This window comes from Antechinus flavipes, chromosome 5, assembly GCF_016432865.1.
Source record: "Antechinus flavipes isolate AdamAnt ecotype Samford, QLD, Australia chromosome 5, AdamAnt_v2, whole genome shotgun sequence".
Classification (NCBI taxonomy): Eukaryota; Metazoa; Chordata; class Mammalia; order Dasyuromorphia; family Dasyuridae; genus Antechinus; species Antechinus flavipes.
Genome location: NC_067402.1, coordinates 44,569,340 through 44,597,294, shown reverse-complemented (window position 1 = coordinate 44,597,294; position 27,955 = coordinate 44,569,340). Strand labels below are relative to the sequence as shown.

General features: G+C 39.5%; 2 protein-coding genes across 2 annotated transcripts in view; both read left to right on the top strand.

The window, feature by feature from the left end:
- GLB1 (galactosidase beta 1) overlaps positions 1–27,955 on the top strand; it is a 73,469-nt gene that overhangs the window by 5,911 nt on the left and 39,603 nt on the right. Inside the window, exons 2-6 of the mRNA XM_051961838.1 lie at positions 12,309–12,472; positions 17,502–17,652; positions 18,207–18,267; positions 22,015–22,109; positions 27,304–27,484. Of these exons, the coding sequence (XP_051817798.1) occupies positions 12,309–12,472; positions 17,502–17,652; positions 18,207–18,267; positions 22,015–22,109; positions 27,304–27,484 (652 nt within the window). The remainder of the gene's footprint in view (positions 1–12,308; positions 12,473–17,501; positions 17,653–18,206; positions 18,268–22,014; positions 22,110–27,303; positions 27,485–27,955) is intronic.
- On the top strand, positions 7–7,504 carry TMPPE (transmembrane protein with metallophosphoesterase domain). The gene has a single exon (XM_051961840.1). The coding sequence runs from the start codon at positions 86–88 to the stop codon at positions 1,421–1,423; it is 1,338 nt and encodes a 445-aa protein (XP_051817800.1). The 5' UTR covers positions 7–85; the 3' UTR covers positions 1,424–7,504.

Genomic DNA, 27,955 nt, shown 5'->3' with positions numbered 1-27,955 from the left:
CCGACCTGAAGGCATCTCGGCTGGACTCGAGCTTAAAGGACCTGCTGTCGTAAGGGAAAGTCGAGACAGACTTGGAGCAGAAACAATGATTGCCCTCAGACAGCTGTCCCTGGAAGCAAAGGCCGCTTTGGCGGCGGCCGCGGTCTTCTTCTCCATGATGGTCTCCCGCACCTACCTGTCGGGGAACCTGGAGATCGGGGCCCGGCGCTGGCTGTTCAGGCTGCAGTTGGCCCTGTTCGCCAACGCGCTGATGCTGATCGGCTCCTTGTACATCTGGAGGAGCACGGTCACTGCCCTCTACCGCTCCCCTGCCGCCGAGGGGGTCTGCTTTTGGCCCTGGAAGGCGGCTATCTTGACCTTCCTGGGCCTGGCGCACGCCAGTTTCTTCACAATGCTCTTCCTCGTGGCCGAGGAGCCCTACTTTTTCTCCATGGCGGCCTACTCTAGTCTCGGCGCTTATATCATTATGATTTTCTTTCTCTTCATCCTGGGCTGCATGGAGCAGGGTTACCAGCTCTTGGCCTGGAGGGGGGGCAGGGCCGGCGGAAGCCTCGACAAGAGCAGGAAGTCGCTGCTGAAGCCGGTCCTGGCTGTGCTCGTGACCGCCGTGCTCAGTGTGATGGGGCTCCTCAACGCCGCCCAGCCTCCGGCCGTGAAGACCGTGGAGGTGCCCGTTCCCCGGCTGCCCCCGGCCATGAACAATCTGAAGATCGCGCTGCTCTCGGACATCCACCTGGGCCCCACGGTGGGCAGGACCAAGATGGAGACGTTTGTGCGGATGGTGGGGGCCCTCGAGCCGGACATCACGGTGATCGTGGGGGACCTCTCGGACTCCGAGGCCTCCGTCCTCAGGACGGCCGTCGAGCCCTTGGGGCGGCTCCGTTCCCGCCTGGGCACCTACTTCGTCACGGGGAACCACGAGTACTACACGTCCGACGTCAACAACTGGTTTGAGCTTCTCAAGTCCCTGAAAGTCCAGCCCCTTCACAACGAGAACGTGAAGGTGACCGCCTCGGGGACCGCGGCAGCCGGGGGAGGGGGGGACTGGCTCTGCCTGGCCGGCGTGGATGACATCGAGGCGGACGTCTTGCATTACTCCGGCCACGGCATGGACCTGAACAAGGCTTTGGACGGCTGTAGCCCCGACCACGTCACCGTCTTGCTGGCTCACCAGCCCCTGGCGGCCAAGTGGGCCCTGCAGGCCCGGCCGGACATTAACCTGATCCTTTCCGGCCACACCCACGGGGGGCAGATCTTCCCGCTGAACGTGGGCGCTTACTTGCTGAACCCCTTCTTTGTGGGGCTGTACAAAGTGGGGCAGAGTACCTTTGTGTATGTCAGCCCGGGAACGGCCTATTACGGGATCCCAATGAGACTGGGAAGCCGGGCAGAAATTACAGAGATCATCCTTCGCTCTCCCTGAACGGAGACCTTCCTCTGCACTTCTGCCTCCATCCCCATTTCGGAGTATTTTGTCTGCCTTAACCTGTGCTAGTCTACCCCTTTAGCTTTGCAAATAGACACTGGGCTGCTTGCCCAGGTGGAATTAGAATTTATAATGGATGTGATGTGAAGAAATCAGATTTCTTATTTTTCTACGTAAGTGGGGAGAGGCATTTTGGTGAAATGTTTATACGGGAAAGTCATCTTTTCTTATTTATTTGTTCAGCTGGTAATATAATTTATATGGGGTTTGTTAAATTTATTAGGGGGAGGGAGCTTGGAGTTCGGAACAGACTACTATGGTGTTTTACAGAGATTTCTCGGTGATAGGGGAATGTTGAACACTTGGCAATATTTTATTTTTTCTCTCAGGACTTTGCTTTCAGCATTTAGCTCAGGCAGGTTTCCAAGGACTTTTTGATTCAGGAGCTTTTTTAGAAAGGCAGTAGGAAGGCAAGTTAAAGAGGAAATAAATGTTCTCTCTTTTCAGTTCCATCTATGTTTCTCTCAGCCACTCTGGAGATACTTTCAACTAATGCATCCTTATTTTCCATTAAAATCCTGACAGCATCAGATTCTGAATTCTGCCATAGAGACCTAGATCTCGTAATCCTTTGATGTACTTGGCTGAAGTAATTAATCACTAGCCACCTGTCCTAGAGAGATGTCACCTATTTGACCCTTATCCTTTCTGCTTTTGAAGAAAAAATACATATAACCTTGAGTATTGCATTTGAAGTCTGTTAATAATAATAATAATACATTTGTAGAGCACTTAGTTTATGTAATGGTTTTGCATGACCTTTATGGGTTTGGTGGATGGTAGTCTCTGCATTTTAAAATGTCACCTACCTTCCAGAATTGGTTGTTAGGCAGATAAAATGAAATAATATTCATAAAATTCTTTGCAAACCTTAAAGCACTTTGTAGATCCTAGTTATTATTATTATTATTGTTTTGCAGAAAGAGACTGAGGCTCAAAGAGGCTCAGATACCCAACCAGGGTCACATGCCTGGAACAGAAAAAGCAGAACTTGGGCACATTGGTGGATATTGCTGGGAGCTCTTTCCATGATCTCGAGCTGCTTTGGGACACCTGGTTAATTCCTATGTAGTATTTGATTTTAGGCTTCCTTCCTTGGGACACCCTTTAAAGGTACCAACAAGCTGATTGATCTTGCCATAGCTTATATATTCATTAGTTCCAGGATCCAGAAGTAGGTAGATATCTCGTTTTTCAGGGGCATGGCAATCTGAGGAAGGTGACCTCTTTTACCTTCTCTCCCCCCTTAGCCTTCCAATGATTATTAAATCAATTCTTGAATATGGTCCTTAGTCATTAGACTTACAGCTAGAAGGGAATTTGGGACATGGAGTAGGCCATTACTCTCTTTACAGATGAGGAAACAGGTGCAGGAAATTTAATCATCAGAAATGGGATTTGAACCCAGGACCTTGGACTCCGGAATCAGTGTCATGCTTCCATTCTGGCCACTCATGTTAACCTGTACTGCCCAGTATGGTCTCTGAATCACCCAGTAGCAACTCTGCACATGCCATTCATGGGGCCTTTGCCTGCAAAAGCACCCCAAAAGGGTATGCTGTGAGCTTGGAAGAGCCCTCTGCAGTGATCCTCTGCCAGAGGGAGTCTTTGCCAATACTACTCATATAAGAAATAGCTAGTTAAGGGTCCTTGCAGTTCTAAAATACTATGATCGCATCCTTTCTCCTTGTTTGCATTTAGTAGGCACTTAATAAAGGCAGATTATTTATGGGGTGAAGATTCAGACATGACTGAACAACACACAACAATTAATCGGTGGACAGTTAAGTATTGAAATGAATAGAAACTAGCCACGCAATCCTGGACAAACCATTTAACCCTGTTTGCCTCAGTTTCTGCCTCTGTAAAATGAATTGGACAAGGAAATTGTAAACCATGTTAGTATTTTTGCCAGGAAAACTCCAGATGAGGTTAGGAAGAGTTGGACGTGACTGAAGTGACTCAACAGAACAGCAAATTAATTGATCTATATGGCTGTCATCCTTCCAAAATGGCTAGAATGACATTATTCTCACTTGAACTTGGCAGTAAAAATGATTACTTGCAGGGCAAACTTGACACTATCCATGTCCTTGTAGAGATAACTCTTTCAAAGGGAGATTGGATCTACAAAAGGATATATATATACTAAACATAAGTGATTTTAGCTATAAATACATTTATCCATGTGGATTTTTTTAAAAAGATAAAGGGATTTATTACTTGGTTCTTTTGGGATGATCTTGTCTGGCAACTTCCTGTTAGAAATAATGAAATGGAGAACTAAAGAGATAAAACTAATAGTGATAGTGTTGGCACCTTATCCTTATTTTTTATCTATTCTCCCTCATAGGTTGTTCCTTTCCAAGCTTCAGTGCCTGATTCAGTGTCCTAGGAGTGCTCAGTTAATTGTGTCTCTGCTACTTCCTTATCTGTTCATGAATCATGGTTTTACATGTGGAAGGACACCAGGTCTTTTAGTTCATCTTTATACATTCAGGACAAAAACTCACCCCCCAGTCCAGTGGTCAGCTCAGTATTCTGCCTACTACTTTTTAAAAAATTATTAAAAAAAAAATTTTAAGTCTAAATTCTCTCCCTTCCCTTCCTCCACTTAATGAGAAGGCAAGCAATGTGATACCCATGATTCAGGAGAAATCATGCAAGATATGTATATTACTCACCGCTTCCAAGGTCTAGTCATTGTACGCTTGCCATCTGGCCTTTACAAGATCACCGAATTTCAGAATTGTGAGGGACACATAGTCCAACCCACACTTGAATGATAATTCATTCTCTGTCACCCCAATACACCTAAGGAATCTCACCTGACAAGTGCTCCTGATGCATTCCCTCAGAGATCTCCAGGGAACAGGAACTCTAGCTCCCTAAGCTGCTTTTTCAGTGCTGGACAGCTCTCATTATTAGGAAGCTGTTTCTCACATTTCACTTACTTTACACTTTTTTTTTTTAAACTATGTCCTCACATGGACTGTCTCCTGGGACCAAGTGGAAGAATATTTGAAAATGGCTCTTGTTCTCTCTCCCCCCGAATTCCCCATTTAAATACATTTGGTTGTGAATGCTCTTTCACTATTGCTGGTTCATCTTGTTCATCATTATAGCTTTTGTCCCCTGTCCTGAAAGGAGAAACATTAACCCATTTTCTTTGATCTTGATTCTGCTGCTTCCTTGTGCTCACAGTATAATTTGTTCTTTGCCTTTCAAATTTCTCTACAATCCTGGATTTAATCAATTTATCATTTCCCCAGTCATTACTATGTATATTGAAATGGGTTTTAGATGTTCACCTCAAGAGACCTCGGGAGTCTCTCATTGGTGGTCATCCCTTCAGCTGCATTAGAACATTTGCTCTGTACCTAATGGATTCAGTCTGATGGTACTCACTTCTTGGCTTTTGAATTTGTTTAGTAGTCGTGGGGAAATGCCTTTTGTCTGTGTCTTAGATCTGTGAGCCACATAATCTTGGCATGAATTCATTCCCTTCTGGGTCTTTGTGAAATTTCTACTAAGTTTAATACTGCCATCCTCCCTCCCTGGCTCTGCCCACTGAAATTCTATTCATCCATCGATGACCATCTTAAATCCTACTGCTCTAACAAGCCTCCCCACAAGGGTCAGCTTGATTTCTTCCTCCTTGGTGGTTCTTCTGACTCCCCTGTCCCCACCTTTTGAGTACTTGTAGAGTAGTGCCTTGCATATAGTTGGTGCTTAATATTTATTGACTGACACTTCATATTTTCCTTATTGGTGAACTGGTTTTATCTTCCTTTCTATCAGCTTCTGGGGGACAAGTGTCTTGTTTTAATCTTTGCCTATCTCTCGGTATTTCCCTTGGGTATTTTCCAATATACTTCTCATAAATTGGAGGAATTATGGGATCATAATCTTACTAGATTTAGATCTGAAAGTACCCCAGCGGCCATCAAGCCCTACCTCTTCAATTTATAAAGGAACTGCTACTGAGTTTTAGAGAAGCGGTGGGGTCCTATAGGAGTAGGGGAACATCCTACCAGAAGTGGGCTCACTGTGGGGAAAAGGTAGAGATGGGATCATTGATCTGGAACCATCTTTTCCAACAAATAGGGAAACAGATCACGTATTAAGTCTCAGGTGAGATTCGAACCTTTATCCCTCCTTAAACTCCCTTCTGGCCTTCCTTAGCCTTAATGCCTTCCTTCTGAGACTACTCCTGATTTATTCTGTTTTTGTCTTGTTTGTTACCTCAAGTGGAATCGCAAAGAGCGAACAATTGAGCAGCAGGAACAGTTTTACCCATATTCTCTCCCTGTATTAGACTGAGAACAGGGACTGGATTTTTTTTTCTCCTTTTTCTTTGCCTTTTTTGATATCCCCATCACTTGGCATGGTGCTTGGTACATAGTTGGTGCTTAATAAATGTTGGTTGCTTGGAGTGACTTTAGAGTCAATGCTCCTTTTCCTGCACTTGATTCCTTCTTGGCTCCATTGTGAAGGGATCTTTGGGATCACTTGACATATCCTGATGGTTTTGAACCCCTTGTGAAACCCTAACACCCCCCCAAATCTTTACTCTGGAGTATTGAGGTGGAAGCTAAAGGTTGTTGGGGAGATTAGGGAAGCCAAATATGGGAATATGCACAATCGGCATGTTGGCCAGTAGGTGTCAGTGTTTTGTAGCTAGTGGTGTTTGAATTACATCCCCATTGCTGGCTGCTTTATGATTCCTCATCTGTGAAATGGGAATAATGGGAAGAGCAAGAAATAGGTAATAGGTTATCTCCTAGGGTTCTTACAAAGGTTCATTGAGATGACATATGTAACACACTTTGCCACCCTCAAAAAATGCTACTAGGGGTTCATGACTAAACCAACTCATATAGCTTTTTCTTGTTAGAATAGTAACCCATCAGCAAGCTTACTGTGTACGAGGTCCTAGTTTTTTTTTGTTAGAGTAGTAGCCCAGGTTCTCTATCATCAGTAAGCATTTAGTGAGTACCTGCTGTGTACCAGGCGCTAGGTTCTTTTTTATTAGAGCTAGTAGCCCAGGTTCTCTATCACATCAGCCATATACCAGGCACTTAATACTCTTTTTTTTTTTTTTTTTGGTTAGAATTGGCAGCCCAGGCTCTCCATCGATCATCAGCAAGCATTTAGTGAGGGTCTACTATATACAGCCACTCATTCTTTTTTTTGTTAGTGTTAGTAGCTCAAGTTCTTTATCAGTGATCAGCAAGCATTTAGTAAGTGGTTACTATGTATTATGTGTGCCGGGGAGGGAGGGGTAAGTCATAAAGGAAAAAAAAGACTGCCCCTCTCCCTTCAAGGAGCTTCCATTCCAAAGGTTTCTTCAAAATCTTACAGCTGAGAAGGTCATTCATATGAGGAACTCTTACTGCAGTCCCAAGGCCGTGGGAAAGGGCATTTATCTAGTACATAATTGTGGAATTTAAGGATGAGGAGGTTCCTCATTCCATTAAAGAAGCCAAAGTTGCTGCTATTAATATTGTTCATATATGCTCTAGAAAATATCTGTCGTCATGATATTGTGCTATAAACTGTTCAGTTCCTGTTCCGTTTTTTCCTAATCCTGAAATGTACACAAATAATGTAATAAGAACGCGAATTGGTATGAAGGGAAGGAAAGCAAAGGGAACGAATCTTCACAGATCCCTTTATGTGAATTGAATGTTATATGCAATATTTTGAGTCAATTTCAATGACCATAGGAATGTTTCAGTAGGAGAGAGAATTTTGAAAAAGACAAGAGCAGTTAATAAGCATTTATTTCAAGTCTGTGCACTGTGAATTTCCCATCTTCCCTTAAGCAATATTTGTATTATATCCATGTGAGTGATAGTGATGGGGGCCATGGTATTTATGTGGTTTACTTTGAATTGAATTATTTTTGTATCCAATTAGCTTTTCTAAGATCACTTAAGTTGTAAACACATATTTCAGCAGCACCCACACAACTGCATTCTGATTATGAAATAAAAATATCACACTTGGATATCATTTCAGTGCTTGTGCCAATTTATTAGAATAATATTTGCCCAGGGCAAACAGTCTGCAGGGGAACATTCTGTTGCACCGAGCCAAATTCATCATCTGCTGGTCTAAATCCCTACCACCTCTCCTTGAGTTATTTCTGACCTTCACACCTTTTTTTTCCCCACCCATAACCCAGACTTGGAGTGGATTGGTCATTTTTTTAATGCTCTTTCTCTTTCCATCTCATTCCTGATGTGTCATAATTAATACCATACTGTATGTAGACCTGTAAGACTTGGCTTCAAATCCTCACCTTGGCCAGTCACTTAAATTGTGTAAACCTCAATTTCTTCACCTGTGAAATGGTTGTGCTAGGTTCTATCTTACAGGTTTGTTATATAAAGAGTTCTGCGAACTGTGTGTGTGTGTGTGTGTGTGTGTGTGTGTGTATGTGTGAATTATTTTATTAGTCATTTGAGATTTTATATATGTCTTCCCTTCCTATTATCACCATCCTTTTCTACCATCCAGTTCACCCAGTATTTAGAGTATTTAATCCAGAGTCCCAGCTTCCATTATCTCTTATTCAGAAATGAGTGGCTCCCTTTCAGCAAGGGACAGATCCCTTTGCTTGATATCCAGACTCCTTCCCCTTCTCCCTCTGCCCCTAAACTAGCAGGATTCTCCATTCATTCCAATTTCCATAGTGGGAGCCCCTCCTTCCATCTGGCACCTCTGTTCATTTCTCAAACACACTTAATTCCCATTAGATCTGGATTTCAGTCCTCTGGGCCCTTTTTCAGTCCAAATATTGCTCATCTTGAGGTCCTGTGGTGAAGAATAAAGGACATTTTGATCTACCCTTTGTGGTTACGAAGCATTTTATAGATGTTAGCACAGCTGATCCTCAAGAGCACGTTCAAGGTAATGGGTGCTGCAAACAACCTTATTTTTATACTCAGAGATCACCTCTTCTAGGAAGATCTCACCTTTTTTGTGGCCTGCTTCCTTAATATCTGTAACTCTGAGCACATCTTCTTAACCTTTGCTTTCCTCATTTGTCAAATGTTATTGTCAAATTTTAATTTGTTATATCCAATTGTAAATGTCACTTATCAAATCATTAGGTTAGATAGAACTTTTTGGAAATTTGGTGAATGGAGCCTGTGGATTCCTTCTTAGAATAATGTTTTTAAATACATAGGATTACACAAGAAAACAAAGATATTGAAAAGGCAGTTATCAAAATATTTTGAAAAATAAGTTCATGGTCCCCAGCTTAAGAACCCTTGATGGGATGACAGCAAAGTGGTCCAGTGGATGGAGCACTGGTCTTGGAGTCAGGAGGACCTGAGTTCAAATGCAGCTTTAAAAGACAATTAATAGTTGTGTGACCTTGGGCAAGTATTTAAGCCACATTGCCTCCAAAAAAAAGGGGGAAAAAAAAGAGAATTAACTCTTGATGTAGCCAATACCTTTATTTTATAGGTAGAGAAACTGAGGCCCTGAGAGAAAAAACAACCTGCCCAAGATCATAGTAAGTAGCCCAGATGGAGTTTGAACCCAAGTCTTCTGACTTTCTTCAAGGGACTGACTAGAGCACAACATCACTTGCTCTGTGGACCAAGTATTCCTTCAGCACTTAGCAATATATTTTGAGTTCTTCCATCTTCATGTGTGAAGTGTAAATACTCCAGAGCCGAAGTCACATCTTATACTTCTCTCTTTGTCTCTGTCTCTTTGAATGTCTGTCTCTCTGTGTTTCTTCCTCTCCCTCTCCCTCCCTTTCTCTCACTCTCTCTCTGCCTCCCTCCCATCATCCTTTCCTCTCCTCTTTCTCTGTCTCTCTCCTCTGTCTTTTTCTATCTCTGTCTCACTGTCTCTGTCTCTGTGTTTCTTTGTTCTCTCTGTCCATCTCTCTGTTTCTGTTTCTGATTCTCCCTCTTTCCCTCTCTCTCATTCTCTTTCCCTCTTCCTGTCATTCCTCCCTCCCCTTTCTCTGTATCTCCTCTCTCTCTATCTGTCTTTTTGTCTCTGTCTCTGCCTCTCTTTCTCTGTCTCCATCTCTGGCGAGCACTTAAAGCCCACCAAACCCTGGTGCACATAGTCATTCGGGAACGGCGCAAGGAAATCTCTGCAGCCCACTGCATTGTGTCCCCATAAGTTGTCAGGCTTGGGGAAATACAGCCACCCCCACCCAGACCCAGCAAGGCCTCCAGGTAGCCTGCCGTTGTCAGAGGCAATATTGTGGCTTTATAAGGGAGGTAGAACACACCAGTCTGGGCTTACATGAGTCCTAGTATTTGTCTCATTACAGTCATAAGTAGGTAAAATGAAGGATGAGTAGGATTCCTTTGGAGGTGGGGGCTGCACTCAGGGGCAATTCTGCTCTTCACGTCCCCCCTGTTCACCATCCCAGGGCAGTTGCCCAGTCCAGCCAGCCCACAAGGTTATGAATTTTATTGTCCCTCATGTTATGGTGGCTTGGAAGCCAGAGCACATGTGTCCGAATTCTACTTATTAAAAACCTGTTAATACGTGTGGTACATCAACTGTGCTGCGGGTGTAATTTGGAAGTGATATAACATCCCCAGTCTAATGCAGGCCAAACATGTGCTCCTCTATGGCCAAAGCTCAGAGAAATAAGGTCATATTGCCTTTTTTGGGGGGAGGGGTTTAAAAATCTACAAACATCCCAGGGATACTCCTCTAAGTGGTAGAATGCAGGAACAACTTTGAAAAATCATTGCCGTTTGTCAAAGGGTTTGATGGTTTTTGACTCCTCCTCTTGGTCTAATCGACCATTCTTGGAACAAACACAGATACTGAGACATCATCTAGTTCCTTCTCTGTAGGATGTGGCAGCCAAGAAAGTTATCTGATCTGGACTGAAGTTGAGAGGTGCATTTGATCCTCTTAAATTTAATATATTTTAAATAATAAATGTAACATTCAATATATTCAATAGTTATAGACAAGCTTCTTTTTCTTGTTATGGAAATGTTGAGGTCTCTTGATTTAAGTTCATAATTTTAAAAGGGGAAAATAGAAAGTAAAAATTAATTTCCAAGAATAAAAAGGTGATCACTTTCCTGAGCTTTTTGACTCGTGTCGTGTTCTGGGGGCCATAATTTAGGAAGAACATTGACAAGCTTCTAGAATAGGGTTACAAGCATGGTGAAGGGTCTCTGTTTCATGCCGTATAAAAATTGAACAGAGGGAAGACTGGGTGGACAAGGATATTGTGGCGGTCTTCAATTGTTTGAAGGGCTCTGATGGCAAAAAGGAGTCAGATCTGTTTATTTTGGTCCCAGACAGCAAGAGCCAGAAATGGGGTAGAGTGGGAAGTTGCCAAGAGGTTTGAAATAAGGCCTCTCAAATACCTAAGGCACAGACATAGCCAGGAATGGAATGGGGCAATTAGGGGAGGAAGTCTGGGGTTCCCTTCCTTTTGAGGTCTTTGAAACAAAAGTTAGATGACATTGGTTACGTAGGGGACAGGGGATTCATGTTTGGTTATGGATTAGACTGGAATTGGGGGACTCATAACCTCTGGTCTGTGAACTTTAAAAAATAATGAGTATTTCAATAATTGAGTTTCCTTGGTAATGTTGTGTGTTTTATGTTGTGCATTTTAAAATCGCCAGGCTGACTGTTCTAGGACTTAAGAAATACTCAGAACTCTTTTGGGGCCTCAGGTTTTGGGGATTCTGCAATTCTGCTTTTCTCCATTGGAAGTCGATGATAGCTTGATTGTATTCCCTTGATTTTAGGGGGAGCAACAGGGTATATCTCTTTCATTGTCATCATTTTCTCCTTGGGCAATGAGAGCTGTTCAGTGGAAGTCTTAACCTTGTATGACAAATATATTTGCACATAACTTTCTTCTCATAGGTTATATAAGATTTGAAGTTGGAAAGGATCTTAAGAGATGAAGAAATAGAAGATTTGAGTTCATATCTTGCCAGTTTCTACTGTTCTCCACCTGCAAAATGAAGGGGTTAAACCAAAGTCTAGTCAAATTTAAATAGGAATAGATCTCCACAGGCAACACATCGACCTAGAAAACCACAAATTAACTTTGTGTTGGGTTGTATTTTTATTTATTTTATTAAACATCTCCCGGTTATATTTTAATCTGGTTCCTTTCACTGTCTGAGGTCCCTTCCAACAAGAAATCTCTGATCCTATGACCTGCTGTCCTTTTTATAGCTCCTTACATGCCCGAGATGGAATTTGAACTCACATCACTTGATCCTAAGTGCATATTATGTGCCTCTCTGTCTGCAGATAGATCCCACAAAGGATGAGAAACCTTTTTGTGCTTTGGTCTCCTTTTACTGTCTTATCATTCTAGTTTTGTATTGGTGGCAATGGGAAGAAGCTATAGAGGGAAAAAATCCTATTGTTTAGCTAATTATTTGTATTGGTGGCAATGGGAAGAAGCTATAGGGGGAAAAAATCCTATTGTTTAGCTAATTAGGCTTGTTGTAAATCACATAAATTTAATATTTTTATTTATTTTTTTCCTGAGACATTTGGGGTTAAGTGACTCGCCCAGGGTCACACAGCTTGGAAGTATTAAGTGTCTGAGGCCAGATTTGAACTCGAGTCTTCTTGACTTCAGGGCTGGTACTCTATCCATTACACTAACCAGCTGCCCCTAAATTTAGTATTTTTAAGTAAAGGTCCCTATATGTTTTTATTCTAAGCTGCCAGTGGCTTCTGTCAACTCCAGAAAGTTGAGCAGCAAGCAGCGGGGCAATTTTGACAGAATTTTGTTTTAGAATGACTGCAGATTCACAATGCGTTCTTTTGTTTTGTACAGCCCAACAGAACATTTAAGATAGACTATGAAGGGGACCAGTTCCTCAAGGATGGCAAGCCATTCCGATACATCTCTGGGAGCATCCATTACTTCCGCATACCTCGGTTCTACTGGAAAGATCGTCTTTTAAAGATGAAGATGGCAGGCCTCAACACCATCCAAATGTGAGTCACAGGGATTTCCGAGGTTGGAATTGGGAGTGACGGCTGGCCTTGGGATCCCATCCCACTAGCAGTCAGCACTCTGGAAGTTACCCCATCAGTGCTTGAAAAGAAAAGAGTTAATTGGTCAAGATACAAATAGGGATAGTGTTTTGGGGCGAGGTACGTTTTATTTTTTGTCAGCCCTCTCTCCTTATCTCAAACTTTAATAACTAGACTTAAATAATAATGGTTATTATTGTTTTGGTCCGGACTTGATGGTCATCACCTCTGGAGAAGACTACTGTGAAGATATTGTAGATGTTGCTTTCATCCCCATTAATTACTCTTCCTCCTCTTAGAATGGTGTTTAATGGGGCAGGAAGCTCAGCTGAAGCACCTGCCCTGGCTTTTGCAGTGCTGATTATCAGCATCTATGATTTTTGAGGATATGACGTATCCTCAACCAGAGGATGTTGGTAATTCACTGAGCAGAATTCGCTGGGGAAAGCCCTCCATCTGATCCTTGTACAGAGGCAAAAGGCTGAATGACCTCACTTTCTATCACCATAGGGTGCTATGTGGTTTAGGCATTTCTTGGCCAGTCTCTGCATCCCTTAAAATACATGTGCTTGAGAGGTGGAAACACAACAGAAACAGTTCTCTGAAGTGCACAGAAATCCTAATGTTCTTATCCTCATTATTAGTAGGTAGGGAAACTATAAAAAAAAAGATTTAGTCTGTGGCACAAAACTTTAAAAAATGTGATTTCAGTAGTTCAATTCACCATTTATTTATTTGGCACTGTACTGAGTTCTGAGAATACAGATAGTAGCAGAAGGAAAGTTAGTCCCTGCCTTCTAAGGAGGGAAGGTAACACATGAAAGAAAGCTTAAAAGGAGGGGGAAGAGGTAAAGATACCCAGCACAGGGACTTGATTAAAGTTTGAGCCAGAATGATCCAAAACAATTCCAAAGAACCTATGATAAAAATTATTAAAAAGTCTAGCTACATCTACTGATGAATTCTGAGTGCAGAAGGAAGTATGTTTTCTTCACTTTTATTTTTCTCATAGGAAGTTTTTTGCACTTTTTTGCAACATTGCTAATATATAAGTTTTGCATGACTTCACATATGTGATATCACGTTGCTTGCCTTTTCAAGGGGTAGTGTAGAGATGAGGAGAGAATTTGAAAAGAGCTTAAAATTTTTTTTAAACTGTAATTAAGAAATATATATCAAAATAAATAAAATAATATTAAGAAAATAAAGTTGGGCACTTCTTTGCTGACACAAATACCTTGTCAGAAGTCCTTTCTTGTAAGATCCTAATAAACCCCTTTTTGCTTTTTCTTAAAGAAAAGAAAGGAATACTTGTTAGAGAGGAGTGATTATTAAGTTAAAATATATCTTTCTGGCATATTCTGAGCCAGCCATGATTTCCCTCCATCAAAGATTTCCTTCTAAGAAAATGATTCATCCTAATTGTTTCAAAGACAGATTTCAGATCTCTTTTCTTCTTCAAATCCAGAACCAAGGAGTAAGAAATACTCTCAGGAATTATGAAGACTTGGAGTTCAGAAGAAATCAGTTCAAATCTTGTCTCAAACTTTCAGCAAGTCATTTACCACTCCCAAATTGTATTGTTCTCTTCTTTTTCTAAAATATAATGGTTCTCTGTGGGAGCAGGTTTCTTGGGGAGGTTTTCTGGAGGCCGCCTTAGTTTTGGTTCAGAGTAATAATCACTCCAAACGCAGCCAGGAATTAAAATCCAGTCCTTTATTGTATCCTTCAAAGTCTTGAGCTTCAGCCCTTAGCTCCCTTCGAATGTCTCTAGCCAGCACAGGTGGAATATGGAATGAATCTGTCTCTGCCTCCGAGAGTGGACTTCTGTCTCTGGCCCTGAGAGCTTCTTGCTTATATACTGTACACTGAGTACCCACCAATCATTATATTACCAGGAAACCATTATTTGTTGTAGCATTAAATCAATGCTAAACTAGATTTAAACATTGTCTTCTCAATTCCATTTAGTACCTTGTTTCAAGTTCTGGCCCATAACATCTCCTCTTAGGATCAGATCAGTCATACTCAACTATGCTAACTTGGATAATTATTATCTCTATCAATTCTAATGATTTAACACTTTGTAAGGATTCCAACAAGTAATCTGTAAAGTGGGCATTATAATAGCACAACATTCTTGTGAGGACCAAATAAATAAGGCTTGAAACCATATGTAACACTTTGTGTTACGTTAAAAGTATTATGTAAATGGTAATATTATTACTATTACCAATAATAATAATTTCAGTTTTTTTTCAATTGTGTCTGATTTATGACCTCATTTGGGATTTTCTTGGCAAAGATATATTTCCCTCTGATTCATTTTATAAATGAGGAAACTGAGGCAAACAGGGTCACACAGCTAGTAAGTATTGAAGGGTAGCATTGAAATAACATTTGAACTAATAATAATAAAAAATTGTCCTCATAGGGAACATATTAAGTTACACTTATATAGAACCTTGAAAGATATTTGCTAAAAAATACTAAAATCTTTCAAGACATTAAAAAAAGACAAAAACCCAATAAGGTCCCTATTTTTCTCTATTTATGTAGTAAGTTGTACTAACCATTGTCTAAAGATAGTTCTAGTTCTAAATCCTGTGATTCTAAATCCTGTGATTCGGTGGAATGAAGGTGAATTTGCAATATTCAGACATCCTCTGTTGTTGGCAATTGTGTAGACATTTATAATTTTTAAGATTGGCACTAGGTGGCAGCATTTTGTGTGTATGGTTAATTTTTATTTTTCAGGAGAGATTTCCCCCCCCCCCATTTACATGTTAAAAAAAACATTTTTGATTATACATGTACCCTTTTTTTTTTTTTACTTATTACCTTATGAATCATGTTGGTAGAGAAAAATTGGAACAAAAGGGGAAAACCATGAGAGAGAAAAAAAGACAAGAAAAAGGAAAAAAAAAGTGAACATAGCATGTATTGATTTATATTTCAGTCTCCATTGTTCTCTCTTGGAATGTGGATGGCATTTTCCATTCAAAGTTTATTGGGATTGCTTTGGGTCATTGAACTGCTAAGGGGAACCAAATCTGTCATAGTTGATCATAGCACAATCTTGGTGTTGCTGTGTACCTTGTTTTCCTGGTTCTGCTTGTTTCCCTCGGCAACAGTTTATACAAATCTTTCCAGGACCTTCTAAAATCAGCCTGTTCATCATTTGTTATAGAGCAATAATATTCTATTACTTTCCTATACCATAACTTAATCATTCCCCAGTTGATGGACATCTACTCAGTTTCCAGTTCCTTACCACCCCAAAAAGAGCTGCTACAACTATTTTTGCAGATCTGGATCCTTTTCTCTTTTTTATGATCTCTTTGGGATATAAGCCCAGTAGAAACACTGCTGGATCAAAGGGTATGCACAGTTTGATAGCTCTTTGGGCATAGTTCCAAATTGCTCTCCAGAATGATTGTACCAATTCATAACTCTGATCAACAATGCATTAATATCCCAGTTTTTTCTATCTTTTAGCCAGTCTGAAAGATGTGAGGGGGTACTAAGAACTACAAGACCCATTGAGTTTCAGTGCTATAATGCTCTGAAAAATAATCATTGAGATCTTTCCTTCGGCAAATAACTGATAAAATTGAGTGCATTTTGGATGCTTCATCTAGGTTTGCAATCTTGTAGACATTTATGGATTTCGTTTAAGAAGTCATTTAGGCATTTAGGCATTTCAGAAGCATGCACAAAAATAATAATATAATAATAGCTAATATTTATGTGATGTGTGCTTTACAAACATTGTGTCATCATAGCTTCATAGCATCCTTCATTTCTGAAGGTGCTATCATCATACCTATTTTACAGAGATTAAATGACTTGTCTATGGTTAAATAGCTAATTAGTATCTGAGGGAAGATTTTAACTTGCATCTTCCTAACTATAGGTATAGCACTCTGCCTATTGTCCAACCTAGGTGCCTTCCAACTCTGAACAAACGTACTGAATGAATGATGCATCTCTGGCAGTTTCCACTTCTAGAGCTCATCTAGTTTCTTCCTTTTAAAGTAAAGCTTTTCTTTATAAAAGCTGAATTACAATATGGAGCAAGATTAAAACATCTACAGTCACTTTCAGGATCTGGATTCCTTCTTAGGAAGTTTTAGGTTTCTTGTTTTGAATATAAAATTCCTCTCCAATTAACCATTCCTTTTCTCTGTTCTTTTTTTTTTTTTTAATTTACTAAGATTTAAGCAAAAGTAGATATGAAAAGGTAGTCATTTCTTAAGTATTTTGTCAGATAATTTTTCCAAATACATGTAAAGGTGGGTTTCAACATTCATTTTTGTAAAACTTCATGCTCTAAATTTTTCTCCCTTTCTCCCTTACCTCCTCCTTTCTCAAGACAGGAAGCAATCCGTTAGAGGTTAAATTTATGAAATTCTCTTAAAACATATTTTTATATTTTTCATGTTGTACAAGAGAGATAAGTAAACACCAACAAAAAAATCAAAATGCTATGTTTTGATCCATATTCAGTCTCCATAGTTCTTTCTGTGGACGCAAATGTTTATTGGAATTGCCTTGAATCGTTGAAAAGAGGCAAGTCCTTCACAGTAATCATCACATAATCTTGTTATTGTTTACAATGTTCTCTTAGTTCTGCTTATCTCAGTATCAGTTCATGAGTCTTTCCAGGCTTTTCTGAAATCAGTCTGCTCATAATTTCTTAGAACAATAATATTCCATTACATTCATGAATATACCATAACTTATGAGCTGATGGGCTCCATCTGATGGGCATCCACTCAGTCTCCAGTTCTTACTACTTCAAAAAGGGCTACTATAAACATTTTTGCTCATGCGGGCCCTTTCCCTTCTTTTATGATCTCTTTAGGTACCTACAGCAGTAGATAGGATAAAGGGTATGTATCCTTTTGGATGTAGTTCCAAATTGCTCTCCGGAATGATTGCATCAATTTTGTCAAATCTTAAGAATAAAATGTTCTTTCCTTGCCAGCTATGTGCCCTGGAACTTCCATGAACCCTTTCCTGGACAGTATCAGTTCTCTGGTGAACAGGATCTGGAATATTTCATACAGCTTGCACATGAGCTTGGATTATTAGTTATTCTGAGGCCAGGACCTTATATCTGTGCCGAGTGGGACATGGTGAGTGATTCCTGCAAAAGATTTCTGTCCTTTCGTGCTAAATTACATATTTAGGGATCTTTTTTTTTTTTGCACCATAGCTAATATGGAGATATCTTTTGCATGACTACATAATTTATAATGCTTGCCTTCCCAAGGGGAAGCTTAAAAATTATTCTAGAAAAGCAAATACTTGTAAGAATTTATCTTATTGAAAAAATTTTTCTCTAAGAAAGTCTATTAGTTTTAAGTTTACAAAATGGGTATTGAAATGATGACTAAAATGATGTTTGTAAAAAGAACAGTAAAAGCAAGCTGAACTCTGACTTTTTTAGGTCCTGGAAAATAGCTCATGAAACTTTCTCTTCCCTTCTTAGCAGAGGGGTGGGGGACTCATGCTTTTGGTTGTTTTGATTTAGCTATTTATCTTTGTTTCTAGAGAAACATCAGAACTTGGGGCTGGTTGGTAGGGGTAGGAGAGGAGGGGTTATAATCATAAAAGTCTGTGCTTTTAAAAACAAAACCCATCTTTTTTTTTTTTTTAAATAATTTTCTTTTCCCCCCTCCCATCCCAGGGTGGCCTACCTGCTTGGCTTTTAGAGAAAGAATCAATTTTACTCCGTTCTTCTGATCCTGGTGAGTTGCTACTATTTGATAAACACAGATTTGTTGACAGTCTTGATAATAAAAATAATTTTAATATTTTGATAGAGCGAGGTAGCATGAATCTTTAAGTTGAGTAAATTTCAAGTGTTATTTGAGTTGATTATAACCAGGCTCTAAATTCACTCTAGATATGGGCCTCATCATATTTCTATGTATGGGTCATGGAACCCACTGGTAATTTGGTGACACTACAGACCCCTTCTTGGGATAACGTGTTTGAATGCATAAAATAAAAATGTAAGATTACAAGCAAACCAGCTATATTGAAATAGTTTTTTTAATAGCTTATATGCAAATTCCAAATTTTTTCTTTCCCCCATCTCCTCCCCTAGACAGTAAGTAATCCAGTATATGTTAAACTTGGAAGTTATCATGCTATACGAAAGAAATCTGATCAAAAAGCAAAAAATGAGAAAGAAAATTAAATGGCAGCAAACAACAAAAAGTGAAAATACCATGTTGTGATCCACACTCTGTTCCCACAAGCCACTCTCTGAATGCAGATGGCTTCTCCGTCACAAATCTGTTGGAATTGATCTGAATCCCCTCATTGTTGAAGAGAGCCACGTCCATCACAATTGATCATCATATAATCTTGTTACTGTGTACAATGTTCTCTTGGTTCCTACCCACTTCACTTAGATCAAATAGTTCATGTGAGTCTCTCCAGGCCTCTCTGTATTCCTCCTGTTGTCATTTCTTATAGAACAATAATATTCCATAACATTCATATACCACAAGTTATTCAGCCATTCTCCCACTGATGGGCACCCACTCAGGTTCCAGTTTCTGGCCACTACAGAGAGACCTGCCACAAACATTCTTGCACATGTGGGTCCCTTTCCCCTTTTTATGATCTCTTTGGGATACAGGCCCCATAGAGGCACTGCCGGGTCACAGGGGATGCACAGTTAGGTGGCCCTTTGGGCAGAGTTCCAAATCACTCTTTAGATTCATTGGGCAAGTTCACAACTCTACCAACAATGGAATGTCCGGTTTTCCCTGAAATGCAGTCAATAAACATTCACAGAACAAGCTTGGAGATCCTCGTTTGAGAAATCCAACTCTGTTTCAGACAAAGAGTAGACTAAGTTTCACCAGAGAGAATACCTACAAGGTTTGGCTAGAGGCCAACGTGGAAACTCCCACTCCCTCTGCCTTGGTAGAGGCACCTGTGGTACTCGGAGAGATTGGCTCAGGACCGCGCAGTGGCCCATCCTCCAGTGGCGAGAGGTGAACTCTTGGCTTCTTGACCTCAAGGTCTCTACTGCAGACCATGCCAGCTTGCCTACTGTCTAACATTTGCATTTACTCTTTATCATGAATCGATTTTTTTCCCTCTCTGTCTCTCCCTATATATCTCTCTGTCTCTTGTTTCTCTTTGTATCTTTCTCTGTCTCTGCCTCTCCCTGTATCTCTCTCTGTCTCTGTCTCTCCCTGTATCTCTCTCTGCCTCTCCCTGTATCTCTGTCTCTTTCTCTGTCTTTCCCTGTATCTCTCCCTGTCTCTCTGCCTCTCCCTATATCTCTCTCTCCCTGTATCTCTCTCCATCTGTCTCTCCCTGTATCTCTCTCTGCCTCTCCCTGTATCTCTGTCTCTTTCTCTGTCTTTCCCTGTATCTCTCCCTGTCTCTCTGCCTCTCCCTATATCTCTCTCTGTCTCTGTCTCTCCCTGTATCTCTCTCTGCCTCTCCCTGTATCTCTGTCTCTTTCTCTGTCTCTCCCTGTATCTCTCCCTGTCTCTCTCTGTGTCTGATTTACCTCTCTCCCCAGTGCCCATTTCATTCAGAGGAGGTGCTTTTCTAGGTATTGGCAAGATCAGGTTAATGAAGTCAGTAGTGGAAACTTACGTAGGATTGATTTCTGTGGTCGCCACGGTACCCCCTGTTCCTTTGACAACAGCACTATTTGAGCCTGTGATACTATTTCTCTTCCTTCCATCTGACTGGTGATAGTTATAGTGATCAATTCTCAAATGCTATTTGGCTGCTTTTTCATGCTTAAAGTCTCAAATGACATATTAAGGATGAGATCTGACATTTATATATCAGTTTATGGTTTACAAAGCCCCTTTGTATGTTATCCCATTTAATCCCTACAATAACTTTGGGACAAAAATACTATTCATCTCCCAACTTTACATAAGGGGAATCTTGGTTATTGGAGGATTTTTAATATATTATGTTTCCAGAAACACTAATGCCATTCAACAAAAAGCTTAACTTATCCTGTGAGATAGGTAAGGGTTAAGCCCCCTTCTTTGTCCTGATTATTTCCCCCTTCCCCATTAAATTTCAATTAATATTGTTTTCCCCCTCATTTTGTCCTCTCTCCTTATCTGTTTCATTCCTCCTCCTCTTTCTCTCTCCTCTTCACTCCATCCCTTTCTCTCTCTCCTCTCCCACCATATGTGTGTATATACACATATTTAACAACCAGCTCTCTGGGGAAAAAAAAAGGTAGAATACACTTAGGTTCAATCTGCCTTATTAACATTTTCCCATCACTTTCTTAAGTCTACAGTCAAATAAAACATAAGCCTCAGTTTTTAGCCTTTATAATTTCTGAAACTTAAAAGCTAAATGGCTCGGACTGAAAATTTAAGTCAGTTCTTAGCAAGGATCTGGCTGCGGTGTGTATGTGCACAATATATGTGCATGTACCTAGGTGGATGTAAACACGTGCACAATAGGTGCGTATGCGTTTACAATATAGAGAGAGCTAACAAAGGGGCACAATGAGTAGAATGTTGGATTTGGAGTCAGGAAGACCTGGGTGACCTTTTGCAGTCTGACCCTGAGCCCTCCGAAGCTGTGCCAAAGGGTACAAGTGCTGGCAGATGTTACCCAGAAGTGGAAAAGCTGGGAGTAGGGGCCCCACGATGGACTGTGTCCATTTCATTCATCACCAGATTGGCCACAGGCTGATCAATTTCATTTAAAAGAACTTTGTTAATACTTCTCTTTTAGGATATAGAGAACAGGAAGAAAGATAATATATAAAATGATGAAATTCCATTTTTTGTTATATTTTTGTAAAAAATAAAAATAAAAAGTGGTAGTAACAAAAGTGTTCTCCATGTCTATGTCCCCTTTATGAACTTTCTTTTGCTGTTTTCTGTGTTTAATATCATTGTTGATCTTTTTCCATCTTTTCTCCTTTTACTTCCCCTCCTCCCTTCCTTCTTATTCCTTCTTTCTTCCTTCTTCCTTTTTTCTTTTTCCTCCTTCCTTTTTCTTCCTTTTTTTCTTTCTCCTTTTTCTTCCTTTATTTTCTTTTTTTGCATTATAATCACTACTCATCAGTTCTTAAGCAAAACAAATCTGCACCTTCATTGGAACTGAAGATCCCCAAGTCCTTCTAGTACAGAAAAGGTGACAAAGAATCTGAATTGTAGAGGATTTCATTTTTTGGTGGAGTACCTAGATGGTGCCATTATGCCCAGAGTATCAGGCCTGAAATTAGGAAGATTTGGCTTTCTGAGTTCAAATATGACCTCAGACACATACTAATTGTATGATTCTGGTTAAGTCATTTCATTCATTTTGCCTCAGTTTCCTCATCTGTAAAAACAAGCAGGAGAAGAAAATGGCAACTACTCTGGCATAAGAAAACCACAAATGGCGTCACAAAGAGTTGGATCCAAGTAAACATTTTTTGGAATAAGATTTTGGAAACACAAGTGCTAAGCTGTATGGGTCTTCCTTTTGTCTCTCAGATTACCTCAAAGAGGTGGATAAGTGGTTGGAAGTCCTTCTGCCTAAGATGAAGCCTTACCTCTATCAATATGGAGGGCCAATTATAACAGTCCAGGTAAGGAGTCAGGAGGGCTTCCAGTCCCACCCCTACCTTCATCCCCAAAATGCTGCCTTACATTTTCATTCTTTCTACCATTTTAGCTTCTTATTAGATGCAGTTTTTGGCACAAAGAAAAAAACTTCTTTCTTTGTATTTCTTTATCACTTATAAAAATACAATGTCATAGTGGACAGATAGTCCTGAACTTGGACTAAGGAAGATCTGGATTCTTTCTTCAGATTCTTTCTCTGATGCTTATTAATTAAATGACCTTTCTCTGAACTTCCATTTCCCCATCTGTAAATGGGGATAAAGGTATATTATCTACCTTGCAGAGTTGTGAAACTCAACTGGGATAGTGTATGTAAAGCACCATAATGATTATTATTGCTCTCCAAAAACAATGTCAGATTGCTTACAGCATGTTGCAGTAATAATCATAATTATCATAGAAGCGCTTTGTATATATTACTTCATGATCCTTCTAGTAATCTTGTGACAGAAGTACTAAAGTTAAAGGATTATTGCAATTTTATAGATAAAGAAATGGAAATTCAAGAAAGTGAATGTTTGAGGGTGGAATTCATAAGCAGACCTTCCTTTCTCCCAAGTATATACTACACTGCTACTGCTGTATAATTTATTTAATCTCTCTGGTGTTCAGTAAAGGAATCGGACTAAATCATCTCTTGAGTCCATCCAAATTCTAAATTCTAAATTCTGTGTGATCGGGGAAGAAAGTAGAAAGGGATAAGTGACATTTTTTTTTCCCTCGTAGCTTTTAGGATTTAGATATAGCATGGAGTCCATTCCCCCCAAAACTTACGTGAGTTGCATTAATAGCAAAATTTGAAGCTTTAGAAGCAGAATTTGAACTAAGACATTCTTACTTTTTCTATTTCCCTAAAATTCTTGCTTTCTATAGGAGCCTGTCTGATGAATGGTTTTGGATAAATTGAAAATTGGTAAGGATGGATCAGAAACGACTGTACATTTAAAAAAAATCCCCACATTATTTTCAGACTGTAAACTCATTAATACTGCTGTGGGCAAGGTCATAATTTGGTGAACATCGTTGTCGCCTCATCAATCTGTAGGATCTAGTTTACATGACTAAAATTGAGGGACTTTTTGGGGTACTCTTCCGCAGAATCTCTTCTGTAGTCTCCCCTTCAGTGTCTTACTCCCTCTTACTTTCTCTCATCGTCTGGCTTTCTTTATCTGTCCTTTTTCTTTAGCCCATGCTCCTTCATTCACTTTCAGTTTCTCCCCACAGTTTCCCCACCACATGGTTATTGAAACCCTAAGTGATACAAGTCATTAGCTCTACAGAATCTGGTAGAGGTTTGTGGTCTCTCCTTGAAATTTCCTCTAGAATTTATTCATCCCCAGCAGATTTAGGGTGATAGATAGCACTCTTATCAGAGGAGGCCAGAGGCTGTCAGATTTGATGAGGGAGATTTGGGGGGAGAATTAAAGGGGGATGTTCCTGGTGTACAGGATGATGGCAGGTGGCTGATTCCAGTTTTAGACTTTCACAAATAGGACAGCCCTTTCAGATGAGGTAGCTGAGCAGGACCACACTGTCTTTTTTACTCTGAGAGTTCAGGGCTTAAGTTGCCCAAGAATACAAAGTCTTTGTGATTAGTCTGGTGATTAGAGACTGTCTTTCATGGTAGAGCATAGCCAGAATTGAGTCAGATCAGAAAAGTCAACCTAGTGGGATTAGGCAAACATATAGCCCACTAATTCTGTGGTTGTCTTATCAATGGTGCAGGAAACAATTATGATTAAACTAAATTTACTGAAATTTCACCTCTGAGACTATGGTTGGTAGAATCTATTCCTGGTTAGAATTGTTGTCAACGTCATCCTTATTATTGTTATTTTGGAAAGTCCACTGATGTCTTGCTGGTCAATGGTCAGTAAGTCTGTCAATAAACATTTATTAAGCACCTTTTTTGGTGCCAGGCTCAATTCTCAGTTCTTGGGATAAAAAAAGATTTTAAATAGGTCACAATCTGATGAGGAGACAAGAAGCAAATATATGGGAAAAAGCAAGTTATCTACAGGAAAACAAGTAAGAGAGGTCAAGAAAGGCCCCTGGATTTTACTGAATTGGCTATTGGCAGATTAACAAAATACCCCCTTACGGCAATTCATTGCTCATCTCAATCCTTCCATCGACCAGGGTCTCTTTGAAAATCCCAGTTTGTTTCCACATTAAGACTTGAAGTTTATAATTTTCTTAGATGCTAGCAAAGTGTTTGACATCTCAAAAAAAAAACAAACAAACCCGGGCTCTTCTTGTAAACAAGATGTAGAAATATAGGCTAATCAAAAGTCTGATCGGAAGATGTAGGCTAGATCCAAAGAGTAGTCATGAATGATTCAGTAGCCCCCCAGAAGGAAGTTTACAGTGGAGTATCCCAGAAGTCTGTGCATGTAATGTATGACATTTTAACCAGTGTCATAGAAAAGGTGTAAATGTTGTAACAATTATTAAAATTGTTGATGACATAGAACTGGGAGGAATAGGTGGATGATCCTAGATGATGGAACCAGGATATAAAAAGATGCTAATGGGCTAGAATGTTGGGCCAAATCTAATAAATTATAATTGAATAGGGCTGACCATAAATTGCATTTGGATTAAAAATTCCTATATATAAGATGGGGGAGATATGTTTAGAGAACAGTTCTTTTGCAAAAGGTCCAGGAGGGTCTTAGTGAATTGCAAGCGTAACATGAATCAACAGAGTGATAAAGCAATCAAAGCTGATTCAATATTTTTTTCCAAATTAATAAATATTTATTTCTTCCTCCTATTGAGAAAAAGTCAGGTAAAGTAAATTCCTACATGGATCATATCTAAAAGTTAAGGTCTTATTCTACATTGAAGACCATCATTTTCTCATCACTCAGTGGATAGCATAATTCATCATCAGTCATGTGGAATCATTAGCAGAGTGATGGTGTCCAGGAGTAGGGAATTAATAGTCTTGCTCTAATGTGTACTGGTTAGAATTAGTTTAGTTCTTAGATCTGTATTTTAAGAAAAATATATTTTAGCTTGAAAACATCCACGGAAAAGTAGTAAGATTGGACAAGGGTCTCATATTCATGCTATAAAGATTGATTGAAGTTACTAGAAGACATGGGGTGGAATAATGGGAATAAAAATGAACCCTTCGTTTTTTCAGTTTCCATTAATGTATTATCTTTCTCCATTAAAATGTCAGCTTCTTGAAGACAGGGGTTGTTTTTTTGCTTCTATTGGCATTCCTAGCACTTAGCACAGTACATATGACAAGGTAAGCCCCTAATAAATGGTTATTGATTGGACTTAAAATTAAATAAATGCTTAGAATTATTTTGGACTTAGAATTGTTTTGTTTGGCCCTAGAGTGCAGAAATAGAGACAATGAGTGGAAGATGCCATAGGCAATTTTAGGTTTGGTATTGGGAAAAAGTTCTCAAGTTACGCAACAATGGTATGGACTTTCAGGGGAAAGTATGGCTTCTCTGGGATTTCTTGCTGTATTTATGGGTTAGATGAGTTGGCTTCTTTCCAATTTTGAGACCTCGATGATAGGAGATCATTTCATCTGACCCAAAGGTACCAAGTGTCAAGAAATGATAAATCCTTTTTAAGTCTTTGGGATGGAAACCTGTCATTAAAAGTTGGGCTTTTCATTTCATCAAAATCATTGAGAAAAAACAACAACATGTCATTGTCTCTGAGAGAGTCTTAATATCCCTTTTTCAGTGTCTATGTGTGTGTGTGTTCATTCCATGTCCCTTACCATTGTCTTCCTGCCTTTCTTGTGTCATTCATTACTTTTTTCCCTCATTTTTTTTCTCTAATCTTCCTCATCTTATGGTCATTTCCCTTTAACTAGCCATAGGACAGGACCAAAACATAGGACATGTTTTTCAAAATTACTTTAGTCTGTAAATTTTATGTCCTCTTCCTAATTTGAAGAGTAGGCAAGTGTAGAATTATTTTATATTTTCTCTTAAAAATATAAAGACTTATTTACTAAGGAAATCCTTCATTTTGGGGGAGGTGGATTAGTGGTCTTCCAGAGAGATGCTTTCTCCTTGCTATAATATATCAAAAAAAATTTTTTTGTATTTGTGTGTGTCAATGGACAGTCTCTTTGGGGATCTGGTGAAGCTTATGGAGCCCTTTCTAGATGAGTATTTTTAAATATCTATATTTATAAAGGAAACCACTTATTTTGAAATAGGTTTTGAGATTTTTAAAAAAATTCATAGGCCTCAGATTTTAAGAAATCCCCTCTTTAGAGATACCAATAATAAGTGGATTCACAGATTAGGAAAAGAAATAGCCATATTAATGATGGACTATAAGAAAACGCACAAAGCTAATGCCATTCTGTCTTTGCAGACCTCTTATCTTTTCTCAGAGCAGAAGTTATGCTTGAGAATGTTTCATAACTTGTATTTCAAAAGTTGTATTTCATGTGGCAACTTTTGTGTTCTTGGATGCATCGAAATATGAAGTATCTGCCCAAGGACTCGTTTCTTTAGGAAACTGGCTACCAATGAAACTTTTAGAGAGTTAAAATGAAAGAAAGGAGAAGATAATTTTAAAAAAATATAGAGCCTGAGGTTTTGAGGAAATTGGATGCAAATGGAATTGATTAATATGGCAGTGTTTTCCTGGCTGTCCAAGTTGTAAAACCATTATCTTCCTATTGGAAGTCTGCCTTAGAAAGTCCACCCAACCTGCCATGGGCCTTCTTCTAGATAAAATGTTTCAAACAATTTTGCTTCTTAGCTTTCAGTAAAACTTCATGCCCCGTATTTGATATGAAAGGAAATTAATTCTAAAAGTTATCAATTATGTGCTCATAAGAAATTGTATTTGTGTTAGAAAAAATTTTATTCAGACAAGCAAATTACTTTTTCTTTTAGCAGCATAAAGCTATTAAACATCAACTTTTTTCAGAAACCCCACTAATTTTAGAATATTACAATAGATTAGGACAGTTATTTGCCAAAGTATTTATTCCCCATACTCTCAGGGTGGGGCATTTAATTATTCCATTAAGATTTCTGGATTATCAGTGGAATACTGATTTCCCTCACAAAACAGTGTGATTTGGAATGTCTGGGCCAAGATGTTGCATTTCTAGCATAATGGGTCATGAGTGTGTTTCTCTTTTCACATAATTCTCAGGTTGAAAATGAATATGGAAGCTACTTTGCTTGTGATTACAACTACCTCCGTTACCTCCTGAAAGTCTTCCGCCAGCATCTTGGAGAAGAGGTGGTTCTTTTCACCACTGATGGGGCCGGAGAAAACTATTTAAAATGTGGAACTCTGCAGGATGTTTATGCGACAGTAGACTTCGGTTCAAGTGAGTGGTCATATTAACAAGCAGGACGCTTCTGGGATGTTTTTTCTAACATCGCGCAGCTCTCCCTCTTTAGTATCTCTCCCTCTTCCCTTTGAATCCCTTCCCCTTTTCTTGTTCCCTTCCCTTATTACTCTTTTTCCTTCTCCCTTTTTCTCTCCTACTTTTTAATGAAGTGAGAGAAGAATCTGTGTAAAACAAATATGTCAATTGTTTCCTCTTTGAGCCAACTCTGAGAGTAGGATTCACACAATGTTCCTCCCCCTCTCTAAGTTCCCTCATATATGATAGGTTTCCTTTGCCTCATTGTCACATGTAGTTTCCCTCTTTTTATCTCCCCTCTTCCCTTTTTCTGACACTATCCCCTTTCCATTTCTGCTTCCCTTTTTTATGTTATAGCAGTAAAATCAAATTATACATATGGTTTTTATGTATATCCACAACAAATTAAACCGAATTAACCACCAAGTGGAA